Source organism: Schistocerca serialis, chromosome 4 (assembly GCF_023864345.2).
Source record: "Schistocerca serialis cubense isolate TAMUIC-IGC-003099 chromosome 4, iqSchSeri2.2, whole genome shotgun sequence".
Classification (NCBI taxonomy): domain Eukaryota; kingdom Metazoa; phylum Arthropoda; class Insecta; order Orthoptera; family Acrididae; genus Schistocerca; species Schistocerca serialis.
In genome coordinates this window covers 126285646-126302988 of record NC_064641.1, presented here as the reverse complement: position 1 = coordinate 126302988, position 17343 = coordinate 126285646, and the positions used below count along the sequence as shown (strand labels likewise).

Genomic DNA, 17343 nt, shown 5'->3' with positions numbered 1-17343 from the left:
CCTTCATCAAGGACACCAACCACTTCCTTGAACGCCTGGAATCCTTACCCAATCTGTTACCCCCGGAAACCATCCTTGTAACCATTGATGCCACGTCCTTATACACAAATATTCCGCACGTCCAGGGCCTCGCTGCGATGGAGCATTTCCTTTCACGCCGATCACCTGCCACCCTACCTAAAACCTCTTTCCTCATCACCTTAGCCAGCTTCATCCTGACCCACAACTTCTTCACTTTTGAGGGCCAGACATACCAACAATTAAAGGGAACAGCCATGGGCACCAGGATGGCCCCCTCGTACGCCAACCTATTCATGGGTCGCTTAGAGGAAGCCTTCTTGGTTACCCAAGTCTGCCAACCCAAAGTTTGGTACAGATTTATTGATGACATCTTCATGATCTGGACTCACAGTGAAGAAGAACTCCAGAATTTCCTCTTCAACCTCAACTCCTTTGGTTCCATCAGTTTCACATGGTCCTACTCCAAATCCCATGCCACTTTCCTTGACGTTGACCTCCACCTGTCCAATGGCCAACTTCACACGTCCGTCCACATCAAACCCACCAACAAGCAACAGTACCTCCATTATGACAGCTGCCACCCATTCCACATCAAACGGTCCCTTCCCTACAGCCTAGGTCTTCGTGGCAAACGAATCTGCTCCAGTACGGAATCCCTGAATCATTACACCAACAACCTGAAAACAGCTTTCGCATCCCGTAACTACCCTCCCGACCTGGTACAGAAACAAATAACCAGAGCCACTTCCTCGTCCCCTCAAACCCAGAATCCCCCACAGAAGAACCACAAAAGTGCCCCACTTGTGACAGGATACTTTCCGGGACTGGACCAAACTCTGAATGTGGCTCTCCAGCAGGGATACGACTGCCTCAAATCCTGCCCTGAAATGAGATCCATCCTTCATTAAATCCTCCCCACTCCGCCAAGAGTGTCTTTCCGCCGTCCACCTAACCTTCGTAACCTGTTAGTTCATCCCTATGAAATCCCCAAACCACCTTCCCTACCCTCTGGCTCCTATCCTTGTAACCGCCCCCGATGCAAAACCTGTCCCATGCACCCTCCCACCACCACCTACTCCAGTCCTGTAACCCGGAAGGTGTACACGATCAGAGGCAGAGCCTCGTGTGAAAGCACCCACGTGATTTACCAACTGACCTGCCTACACTGTGATGCATTCTATGTGGGAATGACCAGCAACAAACTGTCCATTCGCATGAATGGACACAGGCAGACAGTGTTTGTTGGTAATGAGGATCACCCTGTGGCTAAACATGCCTTGGTGCACAGCCAGCACATCTTGGCACAGTGTTACACCGTCCGGGTTATCTGGATACTTCCCACCAACACCAACCTATCCGAACTCCGGAGATGGGAACTTGCCCTTCAGTATATCCTCTCTTCTCGTCATCCGCCAGGCCTCAATCTCCGCTAATTTCAAGTTGCCGCCACTCATACCTCACCTGTCTTTCAACAACTTCTTTGCCTCTACACTTCTGCCTCGACTGACATCTCTGCCCAAACTCTTTGTCTTTAAATATGTCTGCTTGTGTCTGTATGTGTGGATGGATATGTGCATGTGTGCGAGTGTATACCTGTCCTTTTTTCCCCCTAAGGTAAGTCTTTCCACTCCCGGGATTGGAATGACTCCTTACCCTCTCCCTTAAAACCCACTTCCTTTCGTCTTCCCCTCTCCTTCCCTCTTTCCTGATGAGGCAACAGTTTGTTGCGAAAGCTTGAATTTTGTGTGTGTGTTTGTGTTTGTTTGTGTGTCTATCGACCTGCCAGCGCTTTTGTTCGGTAAGTCACCTCATCTTTGTTTTTATACATATATGTTAATTTCATCATTTAAATAAATAATTCAGCTTAACCTTGTAGTAGAAGAAACTGTTAAAAGGAATGAATTTTTTCATGTATTCAGTTAATTTAATGAGTTAAATTTTGATTGTAAGTGTAGTTTAAGTACCTATTATTGTGAGGATATATAAGGGCCCAATTTTTTGTCCCAAGACAGTCAGTCCATGGCCAAGTTTCAGACGAGAAACCTGGGTTGATTAGAACAAGAACAATGCTTCAACTTAACTGTGAAATAACTGTTACACAATTAGGCCATGTGTTAAAACAATGACAGTGTCTGCTCCATACGCACCTTTTCATTCTTCAAGAAATCTGAATTATGTGGTTATGTTGTTTTACTGCTCATAGACATTCAACAGTAAGCTATTGTAGCAGTATGTGGATGTTCGCCTGAAAACTATTAATGAGGGCTATCGAATGTTAAACAATAGTGCACTGGTCATATTAAATGTGTATGTGGGGGGTTGTGAAAAGTGAAAGTAAACAACTGTGAAATGCAAATGTGTCCCTGTCAGCTACATTATTTACAGTAGACAGTACTGCACTTCCACCCCCTATTTTTTCAGCCAGTACGTCGACACTGAGGACAACAAACAAAGAAACAAATCAGGGAATGTCATCACAACATCACAAAAGGCAGTCACATGAAACCAAAATGACACTTGACATCTTTATGTGAAACTTGAGGTTATTCGCTACAAACTAACACATCTATCAATTCTCTAAGTTATCTCAATGAATTTCTTTCTTGATCCAAAATTGTAAAGTCCTTTTTGACTCACCTTGTATGGGGACAATAGTTGCAAAAGTCACTGCAAAACTGAATGTCAAACTCATGTACCCTGTCAACACCAAAGCAACATGAAGGAGCTCTGTGAGCAGGGAACTGGAGAATTCCAGGGCAAGCTGGAGTTCCAAAACCACTCATCAGTGATGCAAATGCTTGTATCAGGGGAAAATGCATAAAACCTGGACTATGTGGCAATGGAAGAAAGTCATTTGGTCAGACAAGTCTTGTTTCACACTGTTTTCAACTTTTGTCTGAGTTTAGGTCCCAGGAGTGAAACATGGTGAGGGTTTTTTGATGGAGGGGATTTTGGCAGCCACATTGTACTATTGCATGGGCATAATAAGTCACAAATTGATGGAACACAGCTTTCATTATGGAACAAGCTTCAGAATTTGTTTGTTAAGTGCATAAACTTGTAATCTATTTTTAAAATAAAAATTTAAAATAAAACCAGAGAATTACCACAGAATTCACTCAAGTGCATATAATTCTGAAGCAATTAACTTTGGTTTAGTTAGCAACTCTCATTCAGTATTTTCTGGTCAGTAAATCTATACTGAGCATTGATTGAGTTTTTATTCTGTGTGAGTTAATATCAAACTGACAAATTTTATTAAATCCCTCAATACCACACATATCTGAAAGTAAAAAAGGGCCATAGAAAGATATTTAACAGAGATAACATATTCTAAGTGAATGATGTACCTGTGAGGCCAGTGTAAGAGAACATTCCTTTATGTTCAGTTATGTGGTCCCAGTTACCTGGGGTCTTCAGCCTTTCAAGAGACAGCTTAAACTCTGATCTAATACTCTGCAAACGTTTTGTCATGCTCTGCAAACATTCTTTCCTGAAACACATACAGAAAATGGAACACAGCTGATTTGAACTACATTATATCTGTTGACAGACACTATACATTTCCATTAAATCTACTAACCACTCTTTAGTCAGCTCTGGGTCATTAAGTATACGATCAACTACTCGAGCTCCATGAGCTGGTGGAGTCAGATACATTGCTCTGACGATAGTGTGCAAGTGAGATTGTATTTTTAATTTGTCTTGGATGTTTTTGGGTACTACTGCCAGATTTCCAACCCTTTCACCTAAAATATTGACATAAAAGAGGTATTAGGTTTTAAGAGCCATGTGCAGACTATTTCCTCATCCTGTGATTGTGCTTAATACATACTGTATAGGCCAAAATTTTTTGAAAATGATTGTGCACAAAACAGTTCGAAACCTCTCTCTTCAAAGTATCTAACAGGCCAAGCATCTTCATCCAAGTCCCCAGATGCAAAGCCAAGATAAGCTCCATCAAAGAAAGGGAAGAGCTTGTTCTCCTACATGAAGAAAAATGCATCATAGTTCACTTTACAATAAAAACTTTTAAAAATTGAATAGAACATCGCTTTCATTTGTCATAAATCCTGAAGCACTTTGTATTTCATCTAAATGCAAAATCTGTATATTTACCTGCATGACATCAGCAATTTTAATCCACTGTTCCTTTGTAGGATCACAACCAGTTGGATTATGAGCACACAAATGTAACACAATGACAGAATTTTCTGGTGCAGTAGAAAGATCACTTATCAGACCATTAATATCCAAAGATCTTGTTGCATTGTCCCAGTATCGGTACTGCCGTATATCACCAAAGCCAGAGAATTGTAGAATTTTTTGATGGTTATCTGAAATTCAGATTTGGCCTCATTCAAATTGACTTTTCAAAAAGCAGTTTTCTAAGATTCTAATTGTGACATATCAAGTCATGTCACTGACTTTTTTGTGAAATAATTTATATTGAAATGTTATACAGAAAGTAAATATTTTCAATAGCCTTTTTATGATTCCAACAATAAGGCTAAATATATCATAAAAATCTCATTAGAAGGGTAAATACAACATACCCCATGTTGGAGTGGGAACGTAAGCAATATTGAAGTTTAGTATTTTTGACAGAAACTCTGATCCAATTCTGAATGACCCAGTCCCACTGAGTGAATGCACGCCAAAGGCCTTGAAAAGATTTAATGGAAAATTATTTTTGTATAAAACCAATAAAAAATACAGTGGCAACTACCGTAACTGCCACTTCAAAAAAAGTAACAGTAATTAATAACAAATAAAATATGAACTCTTTGAAAGAGAAAAACATTTATTCAACTGTTAATGATGCTATTTATAATTAATATCATAGTCAAATTAATGATTGAATATAATAGAGGGAAACATTCCACGTGGGAAAAATATATCTAAAAACACAGATGATGTGACTTACCGAACGAAAGTGCTGGCAGGTCGATAGACACACAAACAAACACAAACATACACACGAAATTCAAGCTTTCGCAACAAACTGTTGCCTCATCAGGAAAGAGGGAAGGAGAGGGAAAGACGAAAGGATGTGGGTTTTAAGGGAGAGGGTAAGGAGACATTCCAATCCCGGGAGCGGAAAGACTTACCTTAGGGGGAAAAAAGGACAGGTATACACTCGCACACACACACACACACACATATCCATCTGCACATACACAGACACAAGCAGACATTTGTCTGTGTATGTGCGGATGGATATGTGTGTGTGTGCGAGTGTATACCTGTCCTTTCTTCCCCCTAAGGTAAGTCTTTCCGCTCCCGGGATTGGAATGACTCCTTACCCTCTCCCTTAAAACCCACATCCTTTCGTCTTTCCTTCTCCTTCCCTCTTTCCTGATGAGGCAACAGTTTGCTGCGAAAGCTTGAATTTCGTGTGTATGTTTGTGTTTGTTTGTGTGTCTATCGACCTGCCAGCACTTTCGTTCGGTAAGTCACATCATCTGTGTTTTTAGATATAATATCATAGTCAATAATATTTTACACAGAAGAATAAAGTCTACTTACCAGCAGCTCAAAAATAAATAGCTTAAGTTACTCTGGTTGTGCATCATTAAATGGCTGTTAGTACGCATCCCTCTCCTGTCTTCAAGACTACTTTTAATATTCAAATTTTGCTTTAATGGTAGTAATGTATTTTATGGTATTCTCAAACAAATACAGTATTTGTGTTCATATTCCATATATTGTAAAGTTCAAAGCAAAAACTCTTTCACCATTCTGCTTGATTGCCCTATTTACAAATGACGAAGGAATTGTAATTTCCTACATACGTCTGGTAAGTTCAATGATTTCTCTGACATTATCATTGTGGTCTACATGTGATTTCTATGTCATTGGCAGTAGTTACCCTACTGTTTGAATGATTCTCTGGCACAACACTGGATGTTGTTGTGAAAACTGTATAACATTGCAACAGGATGGCTGCTCTTGAACCACTCCCTTATTAAACCCACTTTTATTGACTATTTGATTATAGCCTAACAGTTTAGAATAGTTTGACCACGTGCAACTGTTGAAGGCTGATCGGTTAATATTTGCACGGGAGTTGTCTCGTATCAAATCCAATGAAGCTAATCAGGATGTCTGGTAGCAATAATTGGTACATACTTGGTGTTAATTTTCTTTATTTATTGTCTAAACAGCATGAATGAGGCAGTTACTCCCTACATCTGACAAAATAATAATGGCTAACTCATGACAGGTCACTTATTAATATCGCCACTTGCCATTATTCTTCATGTGGCACTGAATGCACAATCCTCACTGCAGTCCAAATCGTGGGTGTCTGACACGGTTGTTGCATAATCACAGTATGCAAATGAACACTTATACACATCAACAAATCACTCAATTAATGCCATTTACGTATTTGCTGGAGGCCAGGCCCATGACATTGGGTGACACACACAGCAGTTAAACAATTGTAACTGCAGTCGGCCATCCTGCCAAAATCTGCCCTGCTCACTTAGCAGCCAACAACTCACTTGCTTGGAGTCTTAACACCGGCTACTCTCTGCTGCACTCAGCGCTTGACTATCCATAGTGCCTACTGTGACCTGTGTGAGGCAATGATATATTGTTCTCAATACATAAGGGGCGGTTGACCCCTTACACTCTCCATCTTGAGGTGCGCCTGTGGAAGCTGCAGTGGAGAGTCAGTTCAAATTCTAGCTTGCTAGAAATGCACTGGCAGGGGAAGTTGACATTCATAACACCCTGCTGAAGAAACAAGCAATGGATACCGCCACACTGCACAGCTGGGGAAGCCTGGCTGCAAGCTGCAGGTCTTGGCATAAGTGCTCCAGAAAGTTGTTGATGCCTTACCCAGCTGTCCTGAATTTGAACCCCCATCAGTGTGTCCTCTTTCAATTTGTTTCTCTCCAATTGATGATGACTTAGCGCACAGTCATGGCTGGTTCCCATGCTTTGTTGAGCCTCTTTAATGACCAAGTCATTCTCCATATAAGGAGTAGTTATAAAGTTTCAATTGTCACCTTAAAAATAAAATTACAGCTTTATTCTTTTCATTTTTGTAGGTACATATCTGCAGTCCTAGTACACATTGAACTCTCCACGCCTAAGTACCATAGCACACTACTAGGGGAACCAAAACAAAATGGTGCTGCCACTGTTAAGTGGAGTGTTGTTCGGTAATCTGGTGGCCTACATAAGATTCCACAGCCGTGATTCTGGCATGCAGATGTATGAGTGCCATGGAAGTCAGAAAATGACAGCACTGGCAGAAACCCCCTATTCTTGGATGTATATGCAATCCCTCCAGAGTGCACTTGACCAGCTGGCCGGCGACCTGTCTAGAGTTGAGCCTGGCCAGTTTCGCACACAGTCTGATATTTACTTCAGCTGATGTGACAAGAGCCAGCAGTGCAGCCACTCCATGGCTTCCAACTGCCAACTATTGGTGTGTGAGACCTCATGCAACTGGGTAATGGACAGCACTTCACTGAGGAAAGGGTTTTCCAATTGTATGGCTTGTTGCTGGACGTCCTTATCAGAAGTGGTGTGGATTATAACATTGCAAACCACATTGTCGAGTGCAACTCTTTTGACTTGGACACGACGAAACGACACTTGCTACTAAGGCCATGGAGAGTTGTGTTCCAGGCATGATAAGATGATGGGACTGTTTCTTGCATTGGTAGAATTCAACCCTAACAGCCACAAAATGTGAGCAGCAGTGATAATAGGAAGACAACAGCAAGCACAAACTGTCAAAAGACAACGAAAAAGGTTCCTGTAATGGGGCCCACTGCCACAACATCTGATATGAGGTGGGAGAAATCTAGGAGTGAAACAGTGCATGAAATACCTCTGAATCTATGGAAGGCATGTAAATGTTGCTGTAGGTGGTGTCCATGTGCTTCCCAATCTTCTGCTGCCCCATCAAACAGAGGGAACAGAGGAGGAAAAACAGCCAGAGATGAAGTGGGAGAGAGCAACATTGGCATAGCCTGTCCAGGAATGTGAGAAGTTCTGTCTGTTGTTGAACTAACATTTGAAGCAGAGATTCCATATCACAACAAGAAAAATATCATAACCAAATCCAGAAAGCAACCACATAATATGAGGATTGGAACTTACATAGTGGCAACTATTTATTCACAACTGATACAAAAGAGTTACATGTAGTAATATTGGTAATTTTTGCCTCACAAACTGTAGTATACGCTCAATAGTAAATGACTGATGGCCTGAAGTTATCAAACAATTGTAATATAAAAGAAATGAACCATCGCATAGCAGCAACAGAATCTATTATTCTTTATCTTTGCCGCTCCTGCATGGTGGTTGTAAATCACTATGTACACATATTGATTAATGATTTAAAAAGAATTCTGTTGTTTCAAGGTTGCATAAAAATGGAGGATGATGACAACACTTTGCAACCGAGCAGCAATAAGATGACAGGTGCTCTGCAAGATCAACAGCCTCAGCACACAGCATCACAGGGCAAGAACGTGAAAAGCAGTAAACTGCTGGCATTCTGGATGTCAAGGCCAGAATTCTGGTTCTGCACATGGAAAGCGGTTTCTGCCAACATGATGTACAGGATGATACATTACTGTTCCATTGTGTTGTTGCCCACGTAAGTGAAGTTCTGTCATTGCAGAAGGTACTTTATGCATGCTTAGTTATGCAGTACTTAAGGTCTGCCTAATTGAGTACTTGGCACAGTCACCAGAATACAGGCTCTGCAGCATAATGGCAGTTGATGGCTTAGGAAACATGTCCACCACCCAGCTACTTTGCAACCTGCACTTGCGAGTGGGACTGACCTATTTTTCAAACAGTCCCTCCATATAATACAGCTCAGCAGTCTTCCAGAGAACATGAGACTTATCCTCACAGCGGATAAAAATGCTGCACTGCATATGGTGGCAGACAAAGCTGACAACACAGTGGCTAGCATAAAAGGATAGTGCAAGAGTAGTCATTCTGCCAGCAGCCCAGGCTCGAGTATTTCAGCAGCCACCAGAAACTTCTGCCCTGATGCAAGTGTGCTGAGTGAAGCATTGGCCCCTACATCTGATCAACTAGCCCTAGAAGTTAAAGCACTTGCAGAATAGGTGGGAGCACTACACAGAGCACAGTATTCAGGAGAACAAAGCCAGGGCAAACAACAGGATTGTGATTAACTAGATGGTGGATGGCACCAGAACAATATGAGCAGCTGGTGCTGATATTACTGCGGTTCCACAACAAAGCACACACTTGCTCAGCCCTGCATCAGTAACTAAACTCACCCAACAGCTGCTAAAGGGTTTAGCTCAACATTCAAGCCATTCTCCCTCTGCCACAACCACCTTGCTCATTTTTAAGGAGTCTCATACCCACACTTTTGTTTATAGCTTGGACCCAGGTGAACAATGTGCAAAAATGTCTGTGTTGTATTCCACATTGACATCTCAGTTCATTGACTCAGTGGCTTCTCCGTGTGCGTCTTCAACAATGGGATTTCAGGCTCATAATGGACAGGAGTAGCAGGATGACACACATGCATATAAGGAGAACAACACTTTTCCACTGGTCGCATGCACAGACACAATACACATGCGCTGCAACTACATTACCACCTTTCCTGGCTATGAAACCTTCAACTTTGAAGAACTGAGTTTTTATGGCAGTCCTATGCAGATCCTCACCCATGGATCACTTTTGGTCAGTTTCACCCACTCATAGAAAATTTAAAAGAGGCTCTTCGTGACAGACAAAATATCACAGTTTTTAGGGATCACTGGCTCTAACATCAGTGTTTTACCAAGTAAATTGTTTCAACCGGACTGTATGAACACTCACTTCTACATCACGGCAGCTAATAACACATCCATTTTGGCATGTACTGAGAAGAGATTGTTCATCGGCATAGGTCTACAGGATCCAATGATAAGGAATTCATAACTGCATACGTCAGGAAACCTACCGTTGAGGCAGACATACTACACCATTTCCAGTTACTCATGGATGTCCTCATGCCTGACAGCTCAGGCATGTTGTTATATGGACAATTTCCTCATATTTTTTCAATCACTGACACAGCATGCCAAGCACCTATGACTTCTTTTTGAATGACTCCAACAAGCAGGGGTTGTGATAAACACAGCTAAGTATGTTTTTGGCCAGGGTAATGTCACGTTCCTAGGGTTTGAGATGTCAACAGCAACCGTTTTGCCTCTAGTGGAATGAGACAGACTGATTTAGGAAATGACATGACCAAGGAAATTCAAGGACCTATGATGGTTTTTAGGTATGCTCAACTACTATCAATGCCACCCAGGTGAACAATGTGCAAAAATGTCTGTGTTGTATTCCACATTGACATCTCAGTTCATTGACTCAGTGGCTTCTGCGTGTGCGTCTTCAACAATGGGATTTCAGGCTCATAATGGACAGGAGTAGCAGGATGACACACATGCATATAAGGAGAACAACACTTTTCCACTGGTCGCATGCACAGACACAATACACATGCGCTGCAACTACATTACCACCTTTCCTGGCTATGAAACCTTCAACTTTGAAGAACTGAGTTTTTATGGCAGTCCTATGCAGATCCTCACCCATGGATCACTTTTGGTCAGTTTCACCCACTCATAGAAAATTTAAAAGAGGCTCTTCGTGACAGACAAAATATCACAGTTTTTAGGGATCACTGGCTCTAACATCAGTGTTTTACCAAGTAAATTGTTTCAACCGGACTGTATGAACACTCACTTCTACATCACGGCAGCTAATAACACATCCATTTTGGCATATACTGAGAAGAGATTGTTCATCGGCATAGGTCTACAGGATCCAATGATAAGGAATTCATAACTGCATACGTCAGGAAACCTACCGTTGAGGCAGACATACTACACCATTTCCAGTTACTCATGGATGTCCTCATGCCTGACAGCTCAGGCATGTTGTTATATGGACAATTTCCTCATATTTTTTCAATCACTGACACAGCATGCCAAGCACCTATGACTTCTTTTTGAATGACTCCAACAAGCAGGGGTTGTGATAAACACAGCTAAGTATGTTTTTGGCCAGGGTAATGTCACGTTCCTAGGGTTTGAGATGTCAACAGCAACCGTTTTGCCTCTAGTGGAATGAGACAGACTGATTTAGGAAATGACATGACCAAGGAAATTCAAGGACCTATGATGGTTTTTAGGTATGCTCAACTACTATCAATGCCACCTACCTCTTGTGGCATCATTGCTCACACTGCTCGCCATGTTGCTTAAGGGAAAACACATGGTGACTTGGAGTGAGGAAGCAATAGCCACATTTCAGTCATTGAAAGAGTATGTCATACAAACTGTACTGCTGAGTCATCCACACAAAAACATGCAGACAGCTATTACGGTGGATGCAAGCCAGGTCGTGGTAGACACTGCCCTCCAAGAGCACACTGATGGCACATGGCAACCCTGACATTCTTTTCCATGCTGTTAACAGAGAACTGAAGAAACTGAAGTGCCATAGATCAGGATATGTATGCCACTTATGCAGCTGTAAAGCACTTCCATGAGTGTGTGGAAGGCGTAGGGTTCATGATTTTCATGGACCACATCCTCGTCACCACACTGTTTAAAAAAGGATCACCTAACAGTGTGTTTGGATAGATCAGACAGGTGGAATTTATTTCTCAGTTTACCATTGATGTCTGCCATGTAAGTGGTTGCATGACTATAATTGCTAACTGTTTATTCAGACATTTCATCAGTTCTAGGGCCATGTAATGGAATCACATTGCACATGCCCAGGTGCTGGACAGGGGAGTCAGACATGCTAAGGTAACAACAGGTTTCAAGTCTACAATTATGGAGAGTCAAATCATGATGGGAAAATGTAACTCTGTCATGGGATGTGGCACAGTGTACCAGTGTGCCTACATTCCACACAAATTCCAGAGAATCATTTTTTCGGCCTTCCATAATCTTGCACACCTGGGAGTATGGGCTATGGAGAAACTAAGGAAGAGTTAGGTGGTGTGGCCCAGGGTTGACAGAGATTTCCAAACATGGGAAAGCAGTGTGATGGATGTCAGCAGGGCAGAATTGGCAACCATGTCTTAGACCCACAAGGATCATTCATCGCACATTCAGACAGATTTGGGCACATCCATGTAGACCACATGGATCAGTCCCCTTCCATACTCCAGTGGCTTCTGTTACCTGATAACCTTACTGAATTGCTTTGCCCACTGGCTGGAGGCCATACTTGTGACAGACATCACAGCAGGTACAGTAGCAACGACTATCTTAGAGGGACAGATCGCAAGGTTCAGCCCACCACTCACCATCATGATGAACAAGAGCTGGCAATTCATTTATTTTATTATTTATTTATATATCAGGTTCAATAGGATCAAATTGAGGAGCAAATGTACAAGGTCATGGAACATGCCAGTACATGAAATTACCGAATCAAGATGGCAGGATGTATACAAGTTGTAGAAAATTGCTCCGTAAACTACGAGTTTTTATCATCAGTGAAGTATCGCTCGTGTGGTGAAAAAAAGAAAACCAGTGTTAGAATGTGTCCAGTAAAACATATATGGTATCATTCAAGCTGCTTCGCAAAAGTAAATCGCAATAATGTATTTTCGTGTGACTGTAATCATCCGTGTAACGGCCGAGAAGCCGCCACAGAGATGTGTATCTCTGAACTCGAACTAAGTGTGAAAAATGAAGTACTCAAAGACTTAAAAGCAGCTAGAAAGTACATTAAATTATTAGAAAATATGATTCAGCTTCTTACTGAACCTGCTGAAACATCAGTTTTTACGCCAAAAACATCATACTCTGCCAACAGCACAGAAAATGAGGTAGGCCTAAATATTTACTCCGATAGTCATGGACGCGGTCTTGTGGAAATTCTCAATAATCATCAGGACTTAAAAGCCTACAGTTGCATATAACCAGGTGCTCCAATGAAGGAAATTATAAAGGACATCATAAAAGACAATAACGAAAGTACAAATCATTATATTTAATTAATTGGAGGTGCCAATGATGTGTACAGGAATGAGTCACTGAATGCTGTGCACAACTTATGGAAATTTCTGGATGGTACTAAGAAGCAGTACGTGATTGTCACTAGCATTCCTTGTAGACATGACCTTATCCCCACTTCGTGTGTAAACGCTAAAATTAGGGAAGCCAGCTCACAATTCAGAAAATATGCAAAATGTATCCAACTACAAACTTTCTTTGTACAGATTTTCATAAGAGAGACTGCTTCACGAAACATGGGATGCATCTGAACAAAAAGGGCAAGAAACTTTTGTGTGGGAAAATCAGTGAAATGCTAGAAAGACTGAACAAACATAGTGACGGCATGTCATTACCATTAGCTCCAACAGTTTTAAAGCAAGCACCAACAGAAGTATTTCCACAAAAAATGCTAAAAGCATCAGAAACAATCATAGCAACAACAACAAAAAAAGCACATCAGCAGCAGAGCCACCTCTGCTACCAGCAATGGCAACAGAATGAATGGTAGCTGGACCAACTCTGCCAAAAGTAGTAAAAGCATCAAGAACACCTACACTAACAACAACAAATGCAGTAACAGCTCCATCAACTGCAGAGCCAGCCCTAATACGAGCAGGAAAATCAACAGCAAAAGCAACAGAACCATCATTAGCAACAGCAGAACCATCCACAATAGCAGCAGAATCAACTCCAACATTAGCAGAACCAGTACTGTCAACAAAAAAACTTCAGACAGCAGACGGAAGCCAGTGCCTCTATACCATCTAAATGATTTTTTAGTGGAAACCAGAAAGAGGAGGAAGCCCACAAGAGAAACAGAGATTTGAACTCATTTAAGTCAGTAAAGCAGAGAAATCTACAACAAGGTACACTCCTGGAAATTGAAATAAGAACACCGTGAATTCATTGTCCCAGGAAGGGGAAACTTTATTGACACATTCCTGGGGTCAGATACATCACATGATCACACTGACAGAACCACAGGCACATAGACACAGGCAACAGAGCATGCACAATGTCGGCACTAGTACAGTGCATATCCACCTTTCGCAGCAATGCAGGCTGCTATTCTCCCATGGAGACGATCGTAGAGATGCTGGATGTAGTCCTGTGGAATGGTTTGCCATGCCATTTCCACCTGGCGCCTCAGTTGGACCAGCGTTCGTGCTGGACGTGCAGACCACGTGAGACGACGCTTCATCCAGTCCCAAACATGCTCAATGGGGGACAGATCCGGAGATCTTGCTGGCCAGGGTAGTTGACTTACACCTTCTAGAGCATGTTGGGTGGCACGGGATACATGCGGACGTGCATTGTCCTGTTGGAACAGCAAGTTCCCTTGCCGGTCTAGGAATGGTAGAACGATGGGTTCGATGACGGTTTGGATGTACCGTGCACTATTCAGTGTCCCCTCGACGATCACCAGTGGTGTACGGCCAGTGTAGGAGATCGCTCCCCACACCATGATGCCGGGTGTTGGCCCTGTGTGCCTCGGTCATATGCAGTCCTGATTGTGGCGCTCACCTGCATGGTGCCAAACACGCATACGACCATCATTGGCACCAAGGCAGAAGCGACTCTCATCGCTGAAGACGACACGTCTCCATTCGTCCCTCCATTCACGCCTGTCGCGACACCACTTGAGGTGGGCTGCACGATGTTGGGGCTTGAGCGGAAGACGGCCTAACGGTGTGCGGGACTGTAGCCCAGCTTCATGGAGACGGTTGCGAATGGTCCTCGCCGATACCCCAGCAGCAACAGTGTCCCTAATTTGCTGGGAAGTGGCGGTGCGGTCCCCTACGGCACTGCGTAGGATCCTACGGTCTTGGCGTGCATCCGTGCATCGCTGCGATCCGGTCCCAGGTCGACGGGCACGTGCACCTTCAGCCGACCACTGGCGACAACATCGATGTACTGTGGAGACCTCACGCCCCACATGTTGAGCAATTCGGCGGTACGTCCACCCGGCCTCCCGCATGCCCACTATACGCCCTCGCTCAAAGTCCGTCAACTGCACATACGGTTCACGTCCACGCTGTCGCGGCATGCTACCAGTGTTAAAGACTGCGATGGAGCTCCGTATGCCACGGCAAACTGGCTGACACTGACGGCGGCGGTGCACAAATGCTGTGCAGCTAGCGCCATTCGACGGCCAACACCGCGGTTCCTGGTGTGTCCGCTGTGCCGCGTGTGTGATCATTGCTTGTACAGCCCTCTCGCAGTGTCCGGAGCAAGTATGGTGGGTCTGACACACCGGTGTCAATGTGTTCTTTTTTCCATTTCCAGGAGTGTATTTACAACTTTAAAATGATCCACCAGAATGTACAGGGCTTGAGCAAGAAATATGAACAATTAGACATGTTTGTAAATGAAACTATGCCTGATGTGCTTGGTATTAGTGAACACTGGCTATCTGATGCCAAATTAGAACTTTTTAAACCTCTAAACATGTTACTAGCTAATAAGTTTTGCAGATCTACTATCAGAGGTGGGAGTGTATCAATGTATGTAAAGAGCACATTTGATTTTAATTCTGTAAATGTAAGTAAATATTCATTAGAAGGGACAATTGAATTATGTGCAGCATGTACAAAGATACCAAATGATGAAATTTATGTTATATGTTTATATAGATCACCAGGTGGAAACTTCGAAGTTTTCTTAACAAAGTTTTGTGACATGATAGAGAATGTTTTTATATCACACCTGAACAAATTAGTAATTATAGGAGATTTCAACATATATATATTAGCAGATAAGTTACACACTAGACTATTCAAGAATACTCTGCCTGAATATAATGTAAGATACCTGATAAACACTGCAACCAGGGAGACTGAAACATGCCAGTCTGCAATAGATAACATAATCACTGGTATTCATCTTTACGATCTTATATCTTCTGTTATTATAAGTGCTTTGTCAGACCACCATGCAGTAGAACTAAGTGTGCACATAAAAAGGTTCCTACACACAGTTGCTATATATATATATATTAGGATGAATACAGACCAAAATATAACTCAGTTGAATAATATGCTAAGGAATGTGGCTTGGAACATTGTTCTAACGACACTTCATAGTTATGGCAAATTCTCAAGTGAACTATTTTACATTCTTAACAAAGCCTGCCCATTAATAAAAAAGAGAATTCAGTCACATGCTGTAACCCGAAACTGGATATCAAGTTCAGTCACTGAGGCTAGAGAAAAACTAAGGTGGTATGAGTATGCTATGTTAAATGACTTGAGCAATAAAAAATTAAAAGAAGAGTTCAAAAAGTATCAGAAATACTATGTAGACCTCCTAATTTCAGAAAAACAGAAACATTTTTAAAGTGTCATTCAGAACTCAAATAATATCTCCAAAACATCATGGTCACTAGTAAATAGAGAAATAGGTAAATCTGGGAACCATACAACTGAAAATCACTTGCTGATAAACAGTACAATAGAAACTGATCAGAATAAGATAGCAGATCTATTTAACAATTACTTTGCTTCTGTTGGCTCCAGCATAAACAATCAGCTTAAAAATCATAAATACAAATTCAGAGGAACACTAGTGTCAGGAAGTATATTTTTGATGCCAACAAGTAAAGAAGAACTAATTAAAATAGTGAGTAGCTTAAAGAATTCCCTTGCAGCAGGATATGATGGCCTTAGTCTGGACACACTTAAGAAATGTATACATAAAATTGCATCACCTTTACCAACAGTTATCAATTCACATATGGAAGATGGTCTATTTCTAAATGAGTTGAAAATTGCCCGAGTTGTGCCTATTTTTAAGAAAGGAAACAGGAATTTAGTAGAAAACTTTCCACCCATTTCTGTTCTTCCAATAGTATCCAAAATCTTTGAGAAAGTAATATACATAAGAATCTGGAACTTCCTGGTATGCAAAAAAGTGGTTTCTAAGGGGCAGTATGGGTTTGTCAAGGGGTCATCCACCATTACAGCGGCATCCAACTTAATCGAAGGTGTCACTCAAGCAATAGATAATAAAGAACATGTATGTGGCATCTTTCTAGACAAACAAAAAGCGTTTGACTGTGTTGATACGACCATATTGCTGGACAAACTGTGGAACTATGGCATTCGAGGCACAGCCCATAATCTGATAAGGTCCTACTTGACAAATAGGAAGCAGTTTGTGTCTATTAGCACTACAGAGGGAGCATACAACTCAAACACCACTGACATAAATTTTGGTATTCCACAGGGGTCAATATTAGAACCACTTCTTTTTATTATTTATGTAAATGATATTCAGTCCATAACAAACCATG

At 41.9% G+C, this 17343-nt stretch overlaps 1 protein-coding gene across 1 annotated transcript in view; it reads right to left on the bottom strand.

Annotated features, from left to right (window-relative positions):
- Positions 1 to 17343, bottom strand: part of LOC126473592 (aspartate aminotransferase, cytoplasmic-like) — a 91058-nt gene that overhangs the window by 23326 nt on the left and 50389 nt on the right. Inside the window, exons 3-7 of the mRNA XM_050100739.1 lie at positions 4578 to 4686; positions 4141 to 4358; positions 3857 to 4007; positions 3605 to 3770; positions 3372 to 3514 (exon numbers count right to left, since the gene is read on the bottom strand). Coding sequence (XP_049956696.1) covers positions 3372 to 3514; positions 3605 to 3770; positions 3857 to 4007; positions 4141 to 4358; positions 4578 to 4686 — 787 coding nt within the window. The remainder of the gene's footprint in view (positions 1 to 3371; positions 3515 to 3604; positions 3771 to 3856; positions 4008 to 4140; positions 4359 to 4577; positions 4687 to 17343) is intronic.